Raw genomic sequence first — 20,247 nt, 5'->3', positions numbered from 1 at the left:
CTGCAGGGATAGAATGTAGGTCACAGAACATGGAGGTTGTGGTGGTAGCTGCAGAGAGGTATTTGGTGTGCGAGACTTAACATCAGAAGAGTTACAGGGTGTGTTAAGTGGTGGAATCCCATCCTTTCAGGTTGTTGGCCTGAGGTAGGACTAAATAGATTTAAATAGTGGAGTAGGGTGGTGTTATTTTTATTTTTGTGTGAGTGTAGTGTTAGATTGTAGGGTATTTGTTTATATATTTATTTTTTTCAAGCAAAGTATAAGGGAGTTCCACTCCAGTCTAGTAGGTGGCGGTAATGCAATATTTAGTAGATGCTAACCGCCTTTAAACCTCATCGAAGAAGAAAAAGACTTCGAGAATGGAGAGGATGAATTTTAAGGCGGAACTACAATCATGTCAACTTGTGTCTGCCGGTTGCGTTTCAATGTAACCATTAAAAATCAAACATGGAGGACGTTGACTAGAAAATGTACGGCTAACAATGCATCTTCTCTTCGTAATTTCATCAATATATGTATTGTCACATTTAAACGCGCAGGAATTATTGGCGTAGTATTTCAGCAAGTCATTGGGTAAGTTTAATTAATTAAGAATTGCGAAGTAAACAGATAGCTAGCTAGTTGCCATAAAATGTAATAATAGCCATGTCATTTGTTAACCTACCCATTAAATCCCAAGTTCATGAACACTGCAAACAGTACACAATATTTTAAAAAAGACGTCACCTCATTTCACATTTAGAGGCAAACGCGTTCCGACAGTTGTGACTTTATCAGAGCATCAAGAGATGTGCCAAACCCATTTTATTATTATTAAAGTGCTTAGGTGATAATGACAATTGCCTACACTTGTGTGAGGGCGGTGCATAGTGGTATTCGAAAACAGTCAACCAACAATTGTTACTATATAAAGAAATACACAGATATAACCTATAACACATGATACCTTTGCAGCTCACACATCAAACAAAAGATGTTCTGCAGGAGGCTATGGCTAAAGCCAGGGACTGGATTTTGGACTGCATCCCAGCAGGGTGCCCACAATCTGGCTTCTTTCCATCAAGCCTCCCTGCTCCCCCAGAGGAAGCTCCGGGGCCTGCTGTTCCCCTTCAGTGAGCTGGAGCCCCACTTGGCTTGTTCAGTGGATAGGGGCAACTTCCAGCTCTTCCAGCCCAGTGTGGAGGACATAACCAAGGCAGAGAAACTCTTCTCCCCGTCCTCCTCACACAAGATTGATTACCACACCTCTGCCGTGAGGATGGAACACGCACCCTCACAGAACCAGGCCGAGGTAGGTGGAGGGATGTGTGTTGGATGTATGTTAAAATAGTTGTGAATGTACATAGTAGTTTGATTTGAAATAAAAACACTTGTATAGGCTAGGTCTTATTTCACTTTTAGATCACAATATGCAGCTTAAATTTAACATTGGTGTCTCAAAGGTGAAAGATGCTATTGTTACATTTAAAAAAAACATCAGGCTTTCAAAAAGCTTGTCAGACATGGAGCAGCAATCTGGTCTGAAGATACGCCCTCCAATGTTGGAAAAGCCACTCCACAACTGCAGAGAATGCACATGTACAGTTGAAGTCGGAAGTTTACATACACTTAGGTTGGAGTCACTAAAACTTGTTTTTCAACCACTCCACACATTTCTTGTTAACAAACTATAGTTTTGGCAAGTTGGTTAGGACATCTACTTTGTGCATGACACAAGTAATTTTTCCATCCATTGTTTACATACAGATTATTTCACTTATAATTCACTGTATCACAATTCCAGTGGGTCACAAGTTTACATGCACTAAGTTGACTGTGCCTCTAGACATCATTTTCTGACATTTTTCAAGCTGTTAAGGCTTTAGAAGATTCTGATAGGCCTTGAAATACATCCACATGTACACCTCCAATTGACTCAAATTATGCCTATTAGCCTATCTTCAAACTTAGTGCCTCTTTGCTTGACATCATGGGAAAATCAAAAGACCTCAGAAAAATAAATTGTAGAACTCCACAAGTCTGGTTCATCCTTGGGAGCAATTTCCAAACACCTGAAGGTACCACATTCATCTGTACAAACAATAGTATGCAAGTATAAACACCACGGGACCATGTAGCCGTCATACCGCTCAGGAAGGAGACACATTCTGTCTCCTGGAGATGAACGTACTCTGGTGCGAAAAGTGCAAATCAATCTCAGAACGACAGCAAAGGACCTTGTGACGATGCTGGAGGAAATGGTTACACAAGTATCTATATCTACAGTAAAACGAGTCCTATCTCGACATAACCTGAAAGGTCGCTCAGCAAGGAGGAAACGACTGCTCCAAAACCGCCATAAAAAAAGCCAGACTACGGTTTGCAACTGCACATGGGGACAAAGATCGTACTTTTTGGAGAAATGTCCTCTGGTCTGATGAAACAAAAATTGAACTGTTTGGCCATAATGACCATCGTTATGCTTGGAGGAGAAAGGGGGAGGCTTGCAAGCCGAAGAACACCATCCCAACCGTGACGCATGGGGGTGGCAGCATCATGTTGTGGGGGTGCTTTGCTGCAGGAGGGACTGGTGCACTTCAGAAAATAGATGGCATCATGAGGGAGGAAATTGATGTGGATATATTGATGCAACAGCTCAAGACATCAGTCAGGAAGTTAAAGCTTGGTCGCAAATGGGTCTTCCAAATGGACAATGACCCCAAGCATACTTTCAAATTGTGACAAAATGGCTTAAGGACAACAAAGTCAAGGTATTGGAGTGGCCATCCCAAAGCCCTGACCTCAATCCTATAGAAAATGTGTGGGCAGAACTGAAAAAGCGCGTGGGAGCAAGGAGGCCTACAAACCTGACTCAGTTACACCAGCTCTGTCAGGAGTAATGGGCCAAAATTCACCCAACTTATTGTGGGAAGGCTACCAAAAACGTTTGACCCAAGTTAAACCATTTTAAAGGCAATGCTTCCAAATACTAATAAACTTCTGACCCACTGGGAATGTTATGAAATAAATAAAAGCTGAAATCAATCATTCTCTCTACTATTATTCAGACATTTCTCGTTCTTAAAATAAAGTGATGATCCTAACTGACCTAAGATAGGGAATTTTTACTAGGATTAAATGTCAGGAACTGTGAAACGGAGTTTAAATGTATTTGGCTAAAGTGTATGTAAACTTCCGACTTCAACTGTATGTACTCAACAGCAATTCTGCTCAGTGTTGGATATGTTTGACTGTGTGTGTCCCAGAGGATCAGTAGTTGGTAGAATATATGGGGTCATGAGGTATTTAATAAATAAAAAAATATTTAACTAGGCAAGTCAGTTAATAACAAATTCTTATTTGAACCTACACCGGCCAAACCCGGACGACGCTGGGACAATTGTGCGCCACTCTATGGGACTCCCAATCACGGCCAGTTGTGACACAGCCTGGATTCGAACTAGGGTGTCTGTAGTGACACCTCTTGCACTGAGATGCAGTGCCTTAGACTTCTGCGCCACTCGGGAGCCCAAATTGAGCTACTCGGTTTTCTTTGGTGTTTCATGCAGTTTCATGCAGCCAAGCTTTGTTGTTACATGAAAGCAAACAGTGTGCCCAATCGATTCTTCTTCTCTGGTGGTGTTGGCTCACTGTGTGACACATCCTGTGTTGTGCTGGTAAACTTTGTTTCAGGATCAACAACCAAGACAACCTCTCCCTCAATGTGATCAAGACAAAGGAGATAATTGTGGACAACAGGAAATGGACCATTCTCATCGACGGGGCTATAGTGGAGCAGGTTGAGAGCTTCAAGTTCCTTGGTGTCCACATCACCAACAAACTATCATGGTCCAAACACACCAAGACAGTCGTGAAGCGGGCACCACAAAGCCTCAGGAGACTGAAAAGATTTTGCGTGTCCTCAGATCCTCAAAAAGTTATAGAGCTGCACCATCGAGAGCATCCTGACTGGTTGCATCACTGCCTGGTATGGCAACTGCTCGGCCTCCGACCACAAGGCTCTACAGAGGGTAGTGCGTACGGCCCAGTACATCACTGAGGTCAAGCTTCCTGCCATCCAGGACCTCTATACAAGGCGGTGTCAGAGGAAGGCCCCAAAAATTGTCAGGCTCCAGTCACCCAAGTCATAGATTGTTCTCTCTGTTACCACACTGCAAACAGTACCGGAGCGCCAAGTCTAGGACCAAAAGGCTCCTTAACAGCTTCTACCCCAAGCCATAATACTGCTGAACAATTAATCAAATAGCCAACTGAACTATTTACATAGACACTATTTACACTGCTGCTACTCGTTGTTTATTTTCTATGCATAGTTACTTTACCCCTACCTACATGTACAAAATATCTCAACTAATCTTTGCCCCAGCATATTGGCTCGGTACCATTACCCCCTGTATATAGTCTCGTTATTTTTTATTGTGTTACTTTTTATTAGTATTTTTACTTTAGTTTTATTTAGTAAATATTTTCTTAACCAACACTGTGGTTGAAGAAAGAGTTAAGGGCTTGTAAGTAAGCATTTCACGGTAAGGCCTACACCTGTTGTATTTGGCGCATGTGACAAGTACAATTTTATTTTATGAAATAGTAAATGACTATTGTAGCTGGAAACTTTTTTTTTTTTAATGGAATATCTACATAGGTGTACAGAGGCCCATTATCAGCAACCATCACTCCTGTTTTCCAATGGCATGTTAGCTAATCCAAGTTGATCATTTTAAAGGCTAATTGATCATTAGAAAACCCTTTTGCAATTATGTTAACACAGCTGAAAACTGTTGTGCTAATTAAAGAAGCAGTAAAACTGGCCTTCTTTAGACGTTGAGTATCTGGAGCATCAGCATTTGTGGGTTCGATTACAGGCTCAAAAAGGCCAGAAACAAAGAACTTTCTTCTGAAACTCGTCAGTCTATTCTAAGTGCAAACCAGATGGGATGGCGTATCGCTGCAGAATGCTGTGGTAGCCATGCTGGTTAAGTGTGCCTTGAATTCTAAATAAATCAATGACGGTGTCACCAGGGGGCAGCAATGTCAATAGTCCGGTGGCCCTTTGATTAATTGTTCAGCAGTCTTATGGCTTGGGGGTAGAAGCTGCTAAGGAGCCTTTTGTTCCTAGACTTGGTGTTCCGGTACCGCTTGCTGTGCGGTAGCAGAGAGAACAGTCCATAACTTGGGTAACTGGAGTCTGACCATTTTTTGGGGGGCTTTCCTCTGACGCCGCCTAGTATATAGGTCCTGGATGGCAGGAAGCTTGGCCCCAGTGATGTACTGGGCCGTACGCACTACACTCTGTAGTGCCTTACGGTCAGATGCCGAGCAGTTTCCATACTAGGCGGTGACGCAACCGGTCAGGATGCTCTCTGGTGCAGCTGTATACCTTTTTGAGGATCTGGGGACCCATGCCAAATCTTTTCAGTCTCCTGAGGTGGAAAATGTGTTGTCGTGCCCTCTTCACGACTGTCTTGGTGTGTTTGGACCATGATAGTTCGTTGGTGATGTGGACACCAAGGAACTTGAAGCTCTCAACCTGCTCCACTACAGCTGTGATGTTAATGGGGGCCTGTTCGGCCCACCTTTTCCTGTAGTCCACGATATGCTATTTTGTTTTGCACACATTGAGGGAGAGGTTGTCCTGGCACCACACTGCCAGGTCTCTGACCTCCTCGCTATAGGCTCTCACTGTTGTCGGTGATCAGGCTTACCACTGTTGTGTCGTCAGCAAACTTAATGATGGTGTTGGAGTCGTTTTTGGCCATGCAGTCGTGGGTGAACAGGGAGTACAGGAGGGGACTAAGTACACACCCCTGAAGGGCCCCAGTGTTGAGGGTCAGCATGGCAGATCTAGGGGTGGCCTGTCAGGAAGTCCAGGATCCAGTTGCAGAGGGAGGTGTTTAGTCCCAAGGTCCTTAGCTTAGTGATGAGCTTTGTGGGCACTATGGTGTTAAATGCTGAGTTGTAGTCAATGAACAGCATTCTCACATAGGTGTTTCTTATGTCCAGGTGAGAAAGGGCAGTGTGGAGTGCGATTGAGATTGCGTCATCTGTGGATCTGTTGGGGCGGTATGTGAATTTTAGTGGGTCTAGGGTGTCCGGAAGGATGCTGTTGTGAGCCATGTCCAGCCTTTCAAAGCTCTTCATGGCTACCGACGTGAGTGCTACGGGGCGGTAATCATTTAGGCAGGTTACATTTTTTTTTTTTTACATTTTTTAAAAGGTAATTTAGCAGACGCTCTTATCCAGAGCGACTTACAAATTGGAAAGTTCATACATATTCATCCTGGTCCCCCCGTGGGGAATGAACCCACAACCCTGGCGTTGCAAGCGCCATGCTCTACCAACTGAGCCACACTGAGCCACACGGTTACCTTAACATCCGTGGGCAAAGGGACCATGGTGGTCTGCTTGAAACATGTAGGTATTACATACTCTGTCAGGGAGAGGTTAAATGTCAGTGAAGACACTTGCCAGTTGGTCCACACATGCTTTGAGTACATGTCCTGGTAATCTGTCTGGCCCCGCGGCTTTGTGAATTTTGAACTGTTTAAAGGTCTTGCTCACATCGGCTACCGAGAGCGTTAACACACAGTCATTTAGAACAGCTGGTGCTCTCATGCTTGCTTCAGTTTTGCCTGCCTCGAAGCGAGCATAAAAGGCATTTAGCTCGTCTCGTAGGTTTGCGTCACTGGGCAGCTCGCGTCTGGGTTTCCCTTTTGTAGTCTAATAGTTTAAGCCCTGCCACATCTGTCAAGCGTCAGAGCCGGTGTAGTAGGATTCAATCTTAATCCTATATTGACGCTTTGCTTGTTTGATGGTTCGTCTGAGGGCATAGCGGGATTTTTTTAAAGTATCCGGATTAGTGTTCCGCTCCTTGAAAGCGGGAGCTCTAGCCTTTAACTTGATGCGGATGTTGCCTGTAATCCATGGCTTCTGGTTGGGATATGTACGTACTAGAGGTCGACCGATTAATCGGAATGGCCGATTTTAATTAGGGCCGAGTTTTCATTACAATCGGTATTTTTGGACACTGATCATGGCCGATTACATTGAGCTCCACGAGGAGACTGCGTGGCAGGCTGACTACTTGTTATGCGAGTGCAGCAAGGAGCCAAGGTAAGGTGCTAGCTAGTGTTAAACGTAGCTTATAAAAAAACAATCAATCTTAACATAATCACTAGTTAACTACACATGGTTGATGATATTACTAGTTTATCTAGCTTGTCCTGCGTTGCATATAATCGATGCGGTGCCTGTTAATTTATCATTGAATCACAGCCTACTTCGCCAAACGGGTGAAATAAACAAGCGCATTCGCGAAAAAAGCACTGTGGTGCAACCAATGTGTACCTAACCATAAACATCAACGCCTTTCTTAAAATCAATACACAAGTATATATTTTTAAACCTGCATATTTAGAAAATATTGCCTGCTAACATGAATTTCTTTTAACTAGGGAAATTGTGTCACTTCTCTTGCGTTCTGTGCAACAGAGTCAGGGTATATGCAGCAGGTTGGGCCACCTGGCTCGTTGCGAACTGTGTGAAGTCCATTTCTTCCTAACAAAGACAGCCAACTTTGCCAAATGGGGGATGATTTAACAAAAGCGCATTTGCGAAAAAAGCACAATCGCTGCACGAATGTACCTAACCATTAACATCAATGCCTTTCTTAACTTCTCTGTGCTACGGATCCCTTTTACGGGATCATTTTCCTAAACAACCGCTGAATTGCAGGGCGCAAAATATTACTAAAAATATTTATAATCATGCAAGAACACCACCCCAAGAACACCATCCCAACCGTGAAGCATGGAGGTGGAAACATCATTCTTTGGGGATGCTTTTCTGCAAAGGGGACAGGACGACTGCACTGTATTGAGGGGAGGATGGATGGGGCCATGTATCGTGAGATCTTGGCCAACAACATCCTTCCCTCAGTAAGAGCATTGAAGATGGGTCGTGGCTGGGTCTTCCAGCATGACACCGACCCGAAACACACAGCCAGGGCAAGTAAGGAGTGGCTCCGTAAGAAGCATCTCAAGGTCCTGGAGTGGCCTAGCCAGTCTCCAGACCTGAACCCAATAGAAAATCTTTGAAGGGAGCTGAAAGTCCATATTTCCCAGCGACAGCCCCGAAACCCGAAGGATCTGGAGAAGGTCTGTATGGAGGAGTGGGCCAAAATCCCTGCTGCAGTGTGTGCAAACCTGGTCAAGAACTACAGGAAACGTATGATCTCTGTAATTGCAAACAAAGGTTTCTGTACCAAATATTAAGTTCTGCTTTTCTGATGTATCAAATACTTATGTCATGCAATAAAATGCTAATTAATTACTTAAAAATCATACAATGTGATTTTCTGGATTTTTGTTTTAGATTCCGTCTCTCACAGTTGAAGTGTACCTATGATAAAAAAATTACAGACCTCTACATGCTTTGTAAGTAGGAAAACCTGCAAAATCGGCAGTGTATCAAATACTTGTTCTCCCCACTGTATATACTTGTGGTGGTGGAAACATGTTTTGTCTAATGCAGCTGTATTGATCATCTGGGTAGAATAAACTTGGTTAAGCTTTCATAGTGTCCGTAGAGGTTTTTATTTTTTTTATTTTACTCACTCTGAGAATTAGGTTCTAACACTCCTCAATGCCATTGGATGAATCCCGGAACATATTCCAGTCTGTGCGAGCAAAACTGTCCTGTAGCGTAGCATCTGCGTCATCTGACCACTTCCGTATTGACCGAGTCACTGGTTCTTCCTGCTTTAGTTTTTGCTTGTAAGCAGGAATCTGGAGGATAGAATTATGGTCAGATTTGCCAAATGGAGGGTGAAGGGGAGCTTTGTACACGTGTGTGTGTGTGTAGTAAAGGTGGTCCAGAGATTTTTTTATTTTCTTCTCTCTGATGACACATTTGACATGCCGGTAGAAATTAGGTAAAACGGATTTAAGTTTGCCTGCAGTAAAGTCCCTGGCCACTAGGTGCGCAACTTCTGGATGAGCACTTCCTTGTTTGCTTATGGCCTTATACAGTTGTTTGAGTGCTGTCTTAGTTCCAGCATCGGTTTGTGGTGGTAAATAGACCGCTACAAATAATACAGATAGTGTGGTCTATAGCTTATCATAAGGTTCTCTACTTCAGGCGAGCAATACCTTGAGACTGCTTTAATATTAGACATCGCGCACCAGCTGTTATTGAAAAATAGAAACACACCCCCACCCCTCGTCTTACCAGACGTAGTTTCTCTGTCCTGCCGGTGCATGGGAAATCCCGCCAGCTTTATATTATCCGCGTTGTCGTTCAGCCACGACTTGTGAAACATAAGCTATTACAGAGTTTAATGTCTCGTTGGTTGGATAATCTCGATTTTATATTTCAATGCTTGTACGTTGGCCAATAGAACTGATGGCAGTGGGGGTTTACTCGTTCTCCTACAAATTCTCAGAAGGCAACCCGACCTCCGCCCCCTTTTTCTCCATCTTTTCTTCACGCAAATGACAGGGATTTGGGCCTGTTCTCGAGAAAGCAGTATATTCTTTGCGTCTGACTCGTTAAAGGAAAAAGCTTCTTCCAGTTCAAGGTGAGTAATCGCTGTTCTGATGTCCAAAAGTTATTTTGGATCATAAGAGACGTTAGCAGCAACATTATGTATAAAATAAGTTGTGAACAACTAAAAAAAAAAAGCGAACAAAATAGCACAGTTGGTTAGGAGCACTTAAAACGTCAGCCATCCCCTCCTGCGCCATTCTACAATTCGACCATGAAGGCCTGATTCACGCAGTCTCCTCTGAATAGTTGATGTTGAGATGTGTCTGTTACTTGAACTCTGTAAAGCATTTATTTGGGCTGCAATTGCTGAGGCTGGTAACTCTAATGAACTTGTCTTCTGCAGCAGATGTAACTCTAGGTCTTTCTTTCCTGTGGTAGTCCTCATGAGAGGCAGTTTCGTCGTAGCGATTGATTGTTTTTGCGGCTGCACTTGAAGAAACTTTGAAAGTTCCTGAAACTTTCTAGATTGACTCACCTTCATGTTTTCAAGTAATGATGGACTGTCTTTTCTCTTTGCTTATCTGAGCTGTTCTTGCCATAATATGGACTTGGTCTTTTACCAAATAGGGCTGTCTTCTGTATACCACCCCTACCTTGTCACAACACAACTGATTGGCTGAAACGCATTAAGAAAAAAGTTGATTTGTGGAACATCTTTCAAGGCACACCTGTTAATTGAGATGCATTCCAGGTGACTACCTCGTAAAGCTGGTTGAGAGAATGCCAAGCGTGTGCAAAGCTGTCAAAGGCAAAGGGTGGCTACTTTGAAGAATATAAAATATATATATTTAACACTTTTTTTGGTTACTACATGATTCCATATGTGTTATTTCATAGTGTTGATGTCTTCACTATTATTCTACAATGTAGAAAATAGTAAAAATAGAGACAAACCCTTGAATGAGTAGATGTGCCAAAATATTTGACTGGTACTGTACTTACATACATAAAATAGTTTTGTCTGTGAAAATACTAAAATACACAGGAGAAAAACTATATTATATAACAAATATTAAAATACACATGTATTTGAACCCAGGTCTGGTGTGTGTGGGGGAACATGCGTGGGTGGGTGGAAGACTGGGGGGATGACTAAGTGTGTGGAATGGGCAGATTAACGCTCGCCCCCTCCTTCATGCTCTTATGCTTATAAGAATGGAATGAAGAGAACATTGGCCATGGCTTATTAATTTAACAGAATTCTGAAATGTATTCATGTAACCTCAGTCAGACCAGGACTTTAACCTAGATTCTTCCCCGCAGTGCCAAATGGAAAGATGTTTGGAGAGAGGAGTGGTGCAGAGCCAGAGGGTTCAGTGATTGTGAGACACGTGGTTTTAGTTACCGCTCGGCTCACCACCTCTCCCCTGTCAGTGTGATTTATCCCCCGGCAACATGGGGGAGCGGCTCTCTGCATCCATCTTGTGTCAGACAGACTCCATCTTGTGTCAGAGACAGATGGCTCCAGTAGCTCTGATTGTCCGCTGGGACTCCAGGATATTACAGTAGCACACTGTCATATCTCTACAAATGACTGATTTTATATCATGGCTGGCAACACACAGTTGCAAACCCAAAGCAGTGTGCTCAGCATCGCAGAATATAAACACTTTAAGGTGAACTTATCTAGTTTTTGAATATCTACGCACACTAAGCTTTAACTTCAAAGTGATAATACAAAAAAAACTATATATTTTTAATGTATATATACACACTACCGTTCAAAAGTTTGGGGTCACTTAGAAATGTCCTTGTTTTTGAAAGAAAAGCACTTTTTTTTGGTCCATTTTATAATAACATCAAATTGATCAGAAATACAGTGTAGACATTGTTATTGTTGTAAATGACTATTGTAGCTGGAAACGGCTGATTTTGAATGGAATATCTACATAGGCGTACAGAGGCCCATTATCAGCAACCATCACTCCTGTGTTCCAATGGCACATTGTGTTAGCTAATCCAAGTTTATAATTTTAAAAGGCTAATTGATCATTAGAAAACACTTTTGCAATGATGTTAGCACAGCTGAAAACGGTTGTGCTGATTTAAAGAAGCAATAAAACGGTCTTTCTTTAGACTAGTTGAGTATCTGGAGCATCAGCATTTGTGGGTTCGATTACAGGCTCAAAATGGCCAGAAACAAAACTTTTCTTTCAAAAACAAGGACATTTCTAAGTGACCCCAAACTTTTGAACGGTAGTATATTCATATTTTCAATTTGGTCAGCTTGTTGTTAAGGTCCTTACACCCTTTTGGATGTTTGTTGATGTGTTGTAATATTGATCATGGTGATTGTGTGTGCCTTGCCAGGTGTGTTTCATCGGCAGGAGTAATGTGGGGAAGTCGTCTCTCATCAAAGCTCTGTTCTCCCTGGCTCCTGACGTAGAAATTAGAGTCTCCAAAACACCCGTGAGTAAACTAAGATCTGTTGTTTATTGGGGGGGTCCTACATTGTGTTATCGCTCTGTCTCATTCCATACATTCTCTAAGGTACTTTCACTACCTGGCATTTTATCCACTCTCTCTCAGGGCCATACCAAGAAGATGAACTTTTTCAAAGTGGGCAAAGCTTTCACCATGGTGGACATGCCTGGTTATGGATACAGGGCTCCCAAGGACTTTGTGGAGATGGTGGAGCACTATCTGGGTTCAAGAAAAAAGTAGGTCTTCGGGATGTTTTAGCTTTACATTATGTGGCTGTCAATCAATGTACAGTAAGTACACTGAACAAAAATCTACACGCAACATGTAACATGTTCTAATATTTTACTGAGTTACAGTTCATATGAGGAAATCAGTCAATTTAAATGAATTCATTAGGCCCTAATCTATGAAAATCACATGACTGGGCAGGGGTGCCGGGGTGGGGTGCATAGGCCCACCCACTGGGGAGCCAGGTCCAGACAATCTGAATGAGTTTTTCCCCACAAAAGGGCTTTATTACAGACAAAAATACTCCTGAGCACCTCCCCCACCCCTCAGACGATCTCGCAGGTGAAGAAGTCGGATGTGGAGATCCTGGGCTGTCGTGGTAACACGTGGGCTGCGGTTGTGAGGCCGGTTGCCAAATTCTCTAAAATGACGTTGGAGGCAGCTTATGGTTGACAAATTAACATTAAATTCTCTGGCAACCGCTCTAGTGGACATTCCTGCCTCAAAACTTGAGACATCTGTGGCATTGTGTTGTGACAAAACTGCACATTTTAAAGGTGCCTTTTATTGTCCCCAGCACAAGGTGCACCTTTGTAATGATCATGCTGTTTAATCCGTTTATTGATATGCCACTACTGTCAGGTGGATGGATTATCTTGCCAAATGAGAAATGCTCACTAATATGAATGTAAATACATTTGTATACAAAATTTGAAAGAAAAACCTATTGTGTGTATGGAAAAAATCTGGTATTTTGTATTTCAGCTCATGAAACATGGGACCAACACTTGACATGTTGCATTTCTATTTTTGTTCAGTGTAGATCAGGGCTCTCCAACCCAGTTCCTGGAGAGCTACCCTCCTGTAGGTTTGCGATCCAATCCCAGTTGTAACTAAACCTGATTCAGCTTATCAACCAGCTAATTATTAGAATTGGGTGTGCTAGATAACCAACAGGACGGTAACTCTCAAGGAGCAGGGTTGGAGAGTTGATGTAGATCGAATGCATTTGTCTGTTTGTGTAACATGATCATGCTTTCCTCTGCTGTGTTACATTTCTATCAGTCTGGTAAGGACCTTCCTATTGGTGGACGGCAGTGTTGGGCTACAGGAGGCAGATATGATCGCCCTGGAGATGTGTGAAGAGTTCAGTCGGCCTTACGTGGTGAGATTAACCTCTAGCCTCTGTTTTAATAGAATATATATACATATTGTCACGAGAATTTTGCTATCTCAATGGTTGAACTCAACTATCACTCAAGCTTTGTCTATTTCCCAGAGGTCGTAAATCTCCGGTTAATAAAGAATTAGACAAAGTCTCAGATTCTGCAATAGATCAATACTTTATTCAGAGAGCGCTCTGCCCTCTCAAGTTCAGAGCCCATCTTATATACACACACGTTCCTGTCATAGGCTACTCCCTGCTCAGATTGTCTGTATTTTTCCACTATACTAACACATCTCATTATCTTCTGCAAGCCTAGCCATTTCTAACAGTTACTCCCCTACCTAGGTTGGGGAGGCCTCTTTCCTGTTATTGGTTTCAGAGTTATCACAAGGTCGTCTGTAGACAGTTCAGTTGTCCTTTGATGTCTCAACTATACATTTCTCTTATTGCTAAATAGTAACACAATGTTTTAGTCTTAACTTGTTTTACACACACACATTATTGGATTATGACTAACACATTTCATTCAATTATATGGTTTCAGGGTGGAATACTTTAGTCATTATCTTAAACATACAAATTATTATATCACATATATATATATATATACACACATATACAGTTGAAGTGGAAAGTTTACATACACCTTAGCCAAATACATTTAAACTCAGTTTTTCACATTCCTGACATTTAATCTTAGTAAAAATTCCCTGTCTTAGGTCAGTTAGGATCACCACTTTATTTTAAGAATGTGAAATGTCAGAATAATAGTATAAGGATTTATTTCAGCTTTTATTTCTTTCATCACATTCCCAGTGGGTCAGAAGTTTACATACACTCAATTAGTATTAGGTAGAATTGTTTTTAAATTGTTTAACTTGGGTCAAATGTTTCGGGTAGCCTTCCACCAGCTTCCCACAATAAGGTGTGAATTTTGGCCCATTACTCCTGACAGAGCTGGTGTAACTTAGTCAGGTTTGTAGGCCTCCTTGCTCGCACACGCTTTTTCAGTTCTGCCCACAAATTTTCTATAGGATTGAGGTCAGGGCTTTGTTATGGCCACTCCAATACCTTGATTTTGTTGTTCTTAAGCCATTTTGCCACAACTTTGGAAGTATGCTTGGGGTCATTGTCCTGACTGATGTCTTGAGATGCTGCTTCAATATATCCACATAATTTCCCTCCCTCATGATGCCATCTATTTTCTGAAGTGCACCAGTCCCTCCTGCAGCTAAGCACCCCCACAACCTGATGCTGCCACCCCCGTGCTTCATGGTTGTGCTAGCATCCCCCTTTTTCCTCCAAACATAATGATGGCCATTATGGCCAAACAGTTCTATTTTTGTTTCATCAGACCAGAGGACAATTCTCCAAAAAGTACGATCTTTGTCCCCATGTGCAGTTGTAAACCGTAGTCTGGCTTTTTTATGGGCGGTTTTGGAGCAGGGGCTGTGGATATAAATACTTTTGTACCTGTTTCCTCCAGCATCTTCACAAAGTCCTTTGCTGTTGTTCCGGGATTGATTTGCACTTTTCGTACCAAAGAACGTTCATCTCTAGGAGACAGAACGCGTCTCTTTCCTGAGCAGTATGACGACTGCGTGGTCCCATGGTGTTTATACTTGCGTACTGTTGTTTGTACAGATGAACGTGGTACCTTCAGGTATTTGGAAATTGCTCCCAAGGATGAATGAGACTTGTGGAAGTCTACAATTTTTCCCCCTGAGGTCTTGGCTGGTTTCTTTTTGATTTTCCCATGATGTCAAGCAAAGAGGCACTTGGTTTGAAGGTAGGCCTTGAAATACATCCACAGGTACACCTCCAATTGATTTTAAATGTCATTTAGCCTATCGGAAACTTCTAAAGCCATGACATAATTTTCTGGAATTTTCCAAGCTGTTTAAAGGCACAGTCAACTTAGTGTATGTGAACTTCTGACCCACTGGAATTGTGATACAGTGAAATAATCTGTCTGTAAACAATTGTTGGAAAATGTACTTGTGTCATGCACAAAGTAGATGTCCTAACCGACTTGCCAAAACTATAGTTTGTTTACAAGAAATTTGTGGAGTGGTTGAAAAATGAGTTTTAATGACTCCAACCTAAGTGTATGTAAACTTCAAGTGTGTGTGTGTATATATATATATATATATATATGGGATGATGGCATTGTTAAACAACTCAGTGTTCTGTTTTGTGTCCTTGTGTATGTTAAGTTTACAGAATTTTACTATAATCTAGGTTCTCCATTTTCATTGCATGCCATTTAAGCCTTTTCTGTCCCTCTCCTCCTTAGTGTGTTATGTTCCATCACACTCACTGTAGAGAGCAGATTCATGTAGAACGCTCTAACTTGTCCCACTCAGCTATTTAAAAACCGCAGTCCTGGATCCGGCCATTATTGATTGGCCCTGTCCTGTGATTAATGCATGAAGCTGTGATTTATTCATGCTATCAGGTTATTAAGCACTTTTGACCACATAACTAAAATGATGTCAACGGGATCTTAAATAAAGCTAACAGGTTATTAAGCACTTTGACCACATAATTTTAGTTATGTCAACGGGATCTTAAATAAAGTTTATGTCCACCTTGTGGAGCCACAACAGACTAAAGGACTGACGTCAGATTAAAATTATCCCATTGATGTACTTACATGGGATGAATGGATGCACTCGTCATACTGCCAATAAAATACAGGCCTAGCCCCTGCCGCTTATAGTGTCCTAAACCACCCAGAAGATGACCGAAAACGTTAGTTATTGTTCCTCATAGAACCGCTTATTTTGCTTGGGAATTGGGAACACAGTGTCTGATTTGGACTAGCACACAATGAGAACCTGTTTATTCATTCATGATCGTATAGCCTATCAGCACTTGTTAATGAGGCATCTTTGTAAAACTCTTGTTTTGTCTGGTGTGTGATGCAGATTGTGGTGACCAAGATCGATAAGTGCCGCCAGGGGGTGCTGTTGACTAACCTGCTGCAACTTCAGGATGCCATAAAACAAACTGTTAGCTGCTTCCCACAGCCCTTCCTGGTCAGGTGAGTCACCCACACACCCTACTATTTTCAGTAAATTGTGCACCATATATATCTCTCTTTTTAGACCGATGGCTTGTCACTGTGAACTTGCCATGTCAGAATGTAAATTTACACACACATCGTTATAGAGCTCGCCTTATAGTCCTAAAAAATGTGTTACCTCTGGTTCGTTCGGCCATTCCTATGTCGGAAATTAATGGGGATAGAGTGGGGTTTTGGGATAAATGCCGAAAGTAAGGTTAACACAGGTTTAGGAGATCTTAAACGTTTTGTTCTGTGAGGTAATGACCTTTTTAGGAATTATGGAGCATTTATGTGCTCGTTTTGATTACATAAATGCTTCAAAATTCCCAAAAAGTGACGTTAGCTGGTGAACAATTTCTGATAAAAAATACTTGTCTTATACGTAATTTTTTATCACATAGTCTTTATCAGCTAACGTCACTTTTTGGGAATTATGATGCATTTATGATCTCCTAAGACCTTTTTGTTTTCTGAATTTATCAAAAAACCCTCAAACCCCCATTCCTTTCCCCATAGGGTTTGCCCAACAAGCCATGGCGGAGTTAGTGCTTACAAAAAGAAGCCATTACTATTGCTCAATATTCAAGGACATAAAGAGTTAGTCACAGTCACACTTATTTGGCAAAAGACCGACAGACACACCCTCTCTCATTTCACTCATGTCATTGTAGCAATCACATGACTAGACCAAGGTCATCACAGATGGAGTTGTAGTCTACAGGAAGAAAGTGTGGCTGACTGCTTACATGCAAAATACACACTGAGTGTACAAAACATTCCATGACACAGACTGACCAGGTGAATCCAGGTGATAGCCATGATCCCTTATTGATGTCACTTGTTAAATCCACTTCAATCAGTGTAGCTGAAGGAGAGGAGACAGGTTAAAGAAGCGTTTTTAATCCTTGAGACAATTAAGACGTGGATTGTGAATGTGTGCCGTTCAGAGGGTGAATGGGCAAGACAAAGGATTTAAGTGCCTTTTGAACGCTGCAGGGTTTTTCGCGCTCAACAGTTTCCCGTGTGCATCAAGAATGTGTGTTCCACCCAAAGGACATCCAGCACACATGACAACTGTGGGAAGCATTGGAGTCAACATGGACCAGCATCTACACCTTGTAGTCCATGCTACGACAAATTGAAGCTGTTCTGAAGACAAAAGGGGGTGCAACTCAATATTAGGAAGGGGTTCTTGATGTTTGGTATAGTCTGTATTTAGATGAATAGCCTATGTAAATATAAAAAAAATGCAACAAAACATTAATTACATCAATGGATACAGACTTACAGTACAATACTCAATATTAGGAAGGTGTTCTTAATGTTTTGTACACTCCGTGTATATAGCCTATCACCTCAGATATTTCTTGTTCATCCTTTTAGATAATGGAACGATATGCTTCAGTTCCATCGTCATGCCAACCACACCGTACCGTGATATTGTATTGTAAAATCTCTGTTGCCTTCACTGTAAACCAGAAAGTATGCCATTAGTTAGTGCTGTAGTTTGACTGTAACCTGTCTTCCTAATTCTTTAGGTGATGGGAAAGGACAGACTGGATTATGTCACAGTGCAGTTTACATATTATCTTATGTAAGCTGCAGTGCAGGTTCACTTTTCTTTATTGAAAACTGTGAAAGTGCACCATTGCGGCACACATGCATTTGTGTAAATAAAACCTACCTATCTAATTGGGTCAGATTGCTACCAGTGATCAGATAAGACGAGATAATGGTGGCAGTGGCACGCACGTATGGTTGGGCATACACACACACACGGACCTGACTGCACACTGTCATTGAAATTGGAGGGAGAGGAATGACCGTGTGCAGGAGAGACAGACTGTGTGTGAGAGAGAGTGTGACTGACTGTCACTCACACACTCTGCCTCTCGGCCAAGGTCTTAGGGGTTATGTCCGGCTGCACATTCCATAAAGGTTGAGTGTCGGAAGAATATCTCACACCAGTAACTAACTGATAACAGACCCACTGAAGTGCTACTCTACAGATACCAGCACACTAATGCACTAATTTACTAACACGGAAGGGCCCCGTTATAATGGCTCGTAAACTGTACATACACATATGTTAACTGTCGTTCTTCACAGGCAGGCACACCTACTTTCTCACTTTAACAACTACTTCATTACTCTGTCCTGTGTTGTGTATAGCAGGCCTCGCCAATTCTATACATGCAAATATGTTTGGCTGTCTTCAAAAATTTGAAGCAGCTATATATTGATCTCTCTCTCTTTCTCCTAATCGACAGTTCTCTCCATTTTTCGGGGATATACCTGCTCCGTTGTTTCATTGCCCATGTGACCGGGAGCATTCAGCTGGGAGACACTTGTCAAAGCTGATCTGAGACCAGTTAACCACCTCTTCTCTTTGACTGCACACTCTGGAGCACAACTGATAACTTCTTTTGGAATCAGCTCATACTTACTCAATCTATGAACACTCGCACCACTGATACAGTAGCCTATTGTGGACAGATTTCAAAACTGACCAGAGATCAGTTGCTATACTTGGCTCATGTGCTGCTACAGTGTTTCTCTTCTAACCCCTAAACCATTATACCAAAGCAGACAGCTGATCCGAGATCTAATCCACTGTCTAAGTGCTTTCTTATGGACACGGTACTGTGTGATTCTACGGGAACTTTCACCTTGGGAACAGAGACAAACTAAAAGCTGACCTGAAGACAGTTTCCCAATAGAGCCACTTCACCTTTAGTGTTTGTGTACATTGTTTACTATAGTCAGACTGCTATTTCTGTATATACCGTGCATTCGGAAAGTTTTCAGACCCCTTGACTTTTTCCACATTTTGTTACGTTAGACTTATTCTATGGATTCAGTCGTTTTTTTACCTCCTCAATCTACACACAATACCCCATAATGACAAAGCAAAAACAGGTTTTTAGAAATGTTAGCAAATTTATTACAAATAAAAAAAAACGTAACTATCACATTTACTTAGGTTTTAAGACCCTTTACTCAGTACTTTGTTGAAGCCCCTTTGGCAGCGATTACAGCCTCGATTCTTTTTGGGTATGACGCTACAAGCTTGGCACACCTATATTTCTGGAGCTCTGTCAGAGTGACCATCGGGTTCTTGGTAACCTCCCTGACCAAGGCCCTTCTCCCCCAATTGCTCAGTTTTGCTGTGCGGCCAGCTCTGGGGAGAGTCTTGGTGGTTCCAAACTTCTACCATTTACGAATAATGTAGGCCACTGTGTTCAGAAATTGTTTAGTAATCTTCTCCAGATCTGTGCCTTGACACAATCCTGTTTCAGAGCTCTACGGACAATTTCTTTGACCTCATGGCTTGGTTTTTGCTCTGACATGCACTGTCAACTGTGGGACCTTATATAGACAGGTTGTGTGCCTTTCCAAATCCTGTCCAATTGAATTGACCACAGGTGAACTCCAATCAATTTGTAGAAACATCTCAAGGATGATCAATGGAAACCGGATGCACCTGAACTCAATTTTAGAGTATAATAGCAAAGGGTCTAATTAGTTATGTAAATAAGGTATTTCTGTTTGTCATTGTTAATACATTTGTAAACATTTCTACACTTCTTTTTTTTCACTTTGTCATTCTGTGTAGATTGATGTGTTTTTATTTAATCGATTTTAGAATAAGGCGTAACAAGATGTGGGAAGGGGTCTGAATACTTTCTGAATGCACTGTATGGTGATGGGAATATGGATTGTTTTAATTTTGTAATAAAAACTATAAAAGGAAACATTTGTGTTGGTTGTTGTAGAACTCTGGACCTAAAGGGTCCTATATAGTAAGCTACTG

The 20,247-nt window shown here is 41.9% G+C and overlaps 1 protein-coding gene across 2 annotated transcripts; it reads left to right on the top strand.

The window, feature by feature from the left end:
• The first annotated feature begins 394 nt into the window (after window positions 1-394).
• gtpbp8 (GTP binding protein 8) lies at window positions 395-20,188 on the top strand. 2 transcript variants are annotated; one of them, XM_071340657.1, is made up of 7 exons: window positions 395-573; window positions 955-1,291; window positions 11,854-11,952; window positions 12,073-12,203; window positions 13,261-13,360; window positions 16,294-16,409; window positions 17,972-18,697. In XM_071340657.1, the coding sequence occupies exons 1-7, from the start codon at window positions 395-397 to the stop codon at window positions 17,973-17,975; spliced, it is 966 nt and encodes a 321-aa protein (XP_071196758.1). In that variant the 3' UTR covers window positions 17,976-18,697. The 2 variants fall into 2 exon arrangements, with proteins under 2 accessions (XP_071196758.1, XP_071196757.1); XM_071340656.1 differs by lacking the exon at window positions 17,972-18,697 and adding an exon at window positions 18,704-20,188 and having other exon boundaries at window positions 398-573.
• Window positions 20,189-20,247: the final 59 nt, after the last annotated feature.

Source organism: Salvelinus alpinus, chromosome 14 (genome assembly GCF_045679555.1).
Source record: "Salvelinus alpinus chromosome 14, SLU_Salpinus.1, whole genome shotgun sequence".
NCBI classification, from domain to species: Eukaryota; Metazoa; Chordata; class Actinopteri; order Salmoniformes; family Salmonidae; genus Salvelinus; species Salvelinus alpinus.
The sequence above is the reverse complement of the archived record's forward strand: the minus strand, read 5'-3'. Positions and strand labels throughout refer to the sequence as shown.

Excerpts from the sequence above, each read along its gene's own strand:
- gtpbp8 (XM_071340657.1), top strand. The coding sequence starts at position 395 with ATGTCAACTTGTGTCTGCCGGTTGCGTTTCAATGTAACCATTAAAAAT. Across the intron at positions 574-954 it reads GTATTTCAGCAAGTCATTGG|CTCACACATCAAACAAAAGA; the intron begins GTAAGTTTAATT and ends ATACCTTTGCAG. Across the intron at positions 11,953-12,072 it reads TTAGAGTCTCCAAAACACCC|GGCCATACCAAGAAGATGAA; the intron begins GTGAGTAAACTA and ends ACTCTCTCTCAG.